We start from the raw sequence: 4,511 nt of genomic DNA on the forward strand, positions 1-4,511 counted from the left end.
TTCCAACTTAACTTTACAATCAGTGGGGATGCACATCTAAGCACGTAGGTTCTGGGCTGGTTATTTATAGTTTTTATGCTCAATAATGAAAGCCACCCTTAAAAAAAGAAAAGAAAAAGAAACTATGAGAAGTGGCAACTTAACGTGGGCTTGTGTGACGCAGCACTAAAACGCAGGAGGCCAAAGGCCATTCAGTCGACTTGAGGAACCGATGGGTGTCGCTTGACGATATTTTTTGCTCCGTCGTTTTCATTCTTGGCCCTCAAAAGCGTCGTCTAGAGGCTGCTGTAGAAGAAAGACGGCAAGATCCGGTAATCCAGTAAAAGAGGAGGGAAAGGTTTGGTGTTGTTGCAGTAAAAGAGAAGGGCAAGATCTGATGCTGCAGTAGATGAGAGCAAGATTCGGTGTTGCAGCAGAAGAGGAAAAGTTTCGGTGTTGTAGTACCTAGAAGGAAGAGGGCAAGGTCCGGTACTGCAGTGGAAGGAAGAGGGCAAGATCCGGTATTGCAGTGGAAGGAAGAGGGCAAGATCCGGTATTGCAGTGGAAGGAAGAGGGCAAGATCCGGTATTCTCTCTTGGTTCCTTCAAGTGGTAAGTATTTGCACGTAAGATGGTTCTAAATCCTTCAGGACGAGATCTCACTTAAGATGAATTAGATCTGGTGGTGGAAAGAATTAACAAATCGTAGTGACAGGAGGTTGTGGCTAGTGGTGTGGGTGTGGATGGGGTGGTGGTGTGGGTGTAGATGGGGGTGTGGATGTCAGTTGTGGTGGTGGTGTGTGTGTGGATGTCAGTTGTGGTGGTGGTGTGGGTGTGGACGTCAGCTGTGGTGGTGGATGGGGGTGGTGTGGGTGTGGGTGGTGGTGTGGGTGTGGGTGGTGACGTGGGTATGGATGGTGGTGGTGTGGGTGTGGACGGTGGTGTGGGTGCGGATGGTGTTGGTATGGGTGTGGGTGGTGGTATGGGTGTGGATGGTGGTGTTGGTGTGGTTGTGGATGATGTTGGTGTGGATGTGGATGGTGTTGTGGGTGTGGATGTTGGTGGTGTGGGTGTGGATGATGGTGTGAGTTTGGATGGTGATGTTGGTGTGGATGGTGGTGGTGTGGGTGTGGTGTGAGGGTGGATGGAGATGTTGGTGTTGATGGTGGTGTGGCTGTGGATGGTGGTGGTGAAGTGGGTGTGGGTATAGGTTCAGTTTTGGATGGTGGTGGTGTGGGTGCGGGTGAATTGGAGTCAGTGAGGATGGTGTTTGTGAGGGTGTGGATGGTGTTGGTGTAGGTGGTGGTGGTGTGGAACTATATACCTATATGTGTGTATATAGCTACGTAGCAATTACTATGTTTGAAGTGGCCAATCTTACTACTAAACGTTCCTTCAACTAAGACAAATGAATTAAAGAGCAGACAGTGGGACTTCAAGATGTAGCTGGAGAAGAATGGAATACCTTGCTCAAGTACTAGTCATTCTGGGGCAACCCTCCTCCCCAAGTGTCCTCCAACCATCAGGCCAGCGTCTCTACCATGAAAGAGCGTCTAGTATGGCACATTATACGGTCACTTCTATTGTTTTGCCTTCCTGGGCCGAGAAAAATAAAAACAGGTGTAAAATATGGAAGTAATGAAGTTGTAGTTGTTGTGGCCCCAGGCTCGTCTCAATGTGTTGCCAGTGAACAGCTGGCCGAGGCTGTTCTGCTCCTGCGTTCCATCACTCTTCTTTTAGGAAGCGAAGAGAGTTGAGGGACTTTTTCAAAAATTACATCAATTATATCAGTGTCGCAACACGCAGGCGTCCCTCTCCAGCACCAGTTGGAAACGTTATAACAAAATAACGTTAACTGTAACATCACTGAGCAAGGGACACCACTCAAGCAGAAAAAACGTTCTCTGGATGAAGATCTTAAAATGGATGTAGTGGTAGTTCTCCACATCTTCCAACCTTAAATCCCTTTTCATTTATACTTCTGACAGCTCAGCTTCAAAACATAATCCCCTACACATTCACTCACCTTATCAAACCATTTTGTCAGTGTCACACCGCCATCTACATTCCATTTCACTTCCTTACGGTAATACCAACTGTAACAGCACACCAAGCTACAGTTACAGTATAAGTTCTTTAATCTACCTTACTTAAAGCTGTCCGTAATATTTCTGTTTTCCATATCTATTTACAGAGGCAGACCAGACCACTGAGGGTGCAGCAGTTATTTGTGAGAAGACTTCCATTCCCTGCCATCCACACGGCTAACAAGCAGGCACGAACTAACCTTCCCTTGGTCACTTAGCACCACAAAAGTATTGACAAATTCATTTAGGCATTATACGGTATTAATTTATAAGTAAGGCAGTAAGAGCTTTCCATTAGACCATGGATGACTACGGAGATACAAATGGCACGTACGACAGCTGGGATGAAGAAGAATATGATGTTTCGCATGAACCATGGCGAATCATATTTGCGGTGCTATATTCAATGATATTGGTGTTAGGTCTGCCTGGACACATCGCAGTGGTTGCTGTGATATCCAGTAAGCGGCATCTTTGTAGCATCACCAACATGTACCTTCTCAACAGGTCCATAGCCGAGATATTGGGAATGGTGTTTTTGCCGATTAGCTTGGCTGGTCTGTTTATGGGAAATCAATTTCTCAAGTATCCATACTGCCTTATTACGGCTTTTATTGGGTTCTTCAGTCCTCTATGCAACTGGGTATTTTTGGTACTGCTGGCTGTGGACTGCTACCTGGCCACCCGACCCCAGCACCACACACTTCAGTACCGCTGGAAGATGCTGAAGATTGGGTGTGCTGTCACTTGGGCTGCTGCTGTTCCACTCGCTGCCTTAGCCTTCGTCATCCCATACTATTTACTGAGAAATAATATATGCCATGTACATATCCTATTCCTTCCTGATGAGATATTCTACTTCACATCCGACTTCATACAGACTATAGTACCCGTGTTGGTTCTCTGGGTCTACATCTCATTCATCTACACAGGAAAAACAGGTCCCAACACAGCAGCCAGTGATGGGGAGGGCTCCATCTCATCGCTCAAACGTTTCATACTTGTCCTTGCCATCTTCAACACAGTCTGCTGTACACCTGCCTGGTTGGGAGGTACACTTGCTCGACAGGGATTTATCTCTTTCAATGCACTTTTGATTGTCTATTACATCGCTTATCTTCCATCCATTGTCGACCCAGTCCTCTACTTTACACTGAGAAAAGATCTGAAGCAGACACTGACTAACTGTTGCTCATCACGCTCCACCGAATTACTTCCCCTCAACACAGTCTAGTAAAGCTTGTGCTGTTAGGTTTTTTCAGAAGAGAAATAACAGTAAATCAGATTAGGGAAAAACATAGTATTTAATAGTATAGGATTAGTCACATATCACAACTTGAATATCTGTTTTTGCAAATATACCTAAGTTTGTCTATAGGGTAACTGATAAACTTATATTTTAGGAGTGTTTTGTTGCATGAGTATGTTCTGTTCTATTCCGTACATTAAGATTACATTTAATATTAAGTCATCTGTATCAGGATTACAATGTGTAAGTTTAGTAAGATTTGCATGTTAAAGTAAGGATATTTTTTGTATCAAGGATATTTTTTGTATCATGTTTGTTACGATTATAGTATATTATTTTATATATCTTTCCTACTGTGTTTTTGTTAACATCCCCAGCACCTTATTTGGTCTGAGAGAGAGAGAGAGAGAGAGAGAGAGGTCACAGATTTCCCCACTGCTGTAGTGCACTGGCTGAGGTTTGAGACAGAAACCATGGCGGACACCTAACCCCTTTAGTACGAGGTGTTTCCTAAGCTGAATAAAATCGTCTGAAGGCATAAGAAACAAATAAAATCGTCTGAAGGCATCAGAAACAAATAAAATCGTATGAAGGCATCAGAAAAATAAAATCGTATGAAGGCATCAGAAAAATAAAATCATCTGAAGGCATCAGAAACAAATAAAATCGTCTGAAGGCAGCAGAAAAATAAAATCGTCTGAAGTCAGCAGAAATAAATTCATCTATGGCATGTTCACTCTAACCTGGCAAAAATCACCAACCGCCATCAGCTCAGTTGATGGCCAATTTCAGACTGAAAAAAGGACGTCCATCCAGTACAGTACTTACGGTAACACTACCTTGTTACTATGAGGTACAGGGATGGCCTTGGCTGCAGACGTGTATATATAGCAAAAAGTATCCCCTACCGTCAGTAAAACAGCCTTGAAGTAGCAAAACTAACAAAGCACTAATAGAGGGCATACCTCCACCCACCAACACCAATTATATATATATATATATATATATATATATATATATATATATATATATATATATATATGAGCCTCTGTGGTACAGTGGGAGAGTGTGCTTTTTCCATACATAGAAGAACGAGGGTTCGCGCCCCGCCAGGGTAATAAACTTTGGAAGCGTTCTTCCAGCCACGTACTCCTTTGGCGGACATAAGGGGTGCTGTGGTTGAACCAGTGTCGCGTA

General features: G+C 43.8%; 1 protein-coding gene across 1 annotated transcript; it reads left to right on the top strand.

The window, feature by feature from the left end:
- Positions 1–2,366: 2,366 nt before the first annotated feature.
- Positions 2,367–3,499, top strand: LOC145399329 (C-C chemokine receptor 1-like protein 1). The gene has a single exon (XM_080272013.1). The coding sequence runs from the start codon at positions 2,367–2,369 to the stop codon at positions 3,297–3,299; it is 933 nt and encodes a 310-aa protein (XP_080128139.1). The 3' UTR covers positions 3,300–3,499.
- Positions 3,500–4,511: the final 1,012 nt, after the last annotated feature.

This window comes from Coenobita brevimanus, chromosome 1 (assembly GCF_032717465.1).
Source record: "Coenobita brevimanus isolate Jiangsu-jjx chromosome 1, ASM3271746v2, whole genome shotgun sequence".
NCBI lineage: Eukaryota > Metazoa > Arthropoda > Malacostraca > Decapoda > Coenobitidae > Coenobita > Coenobita brevimanus.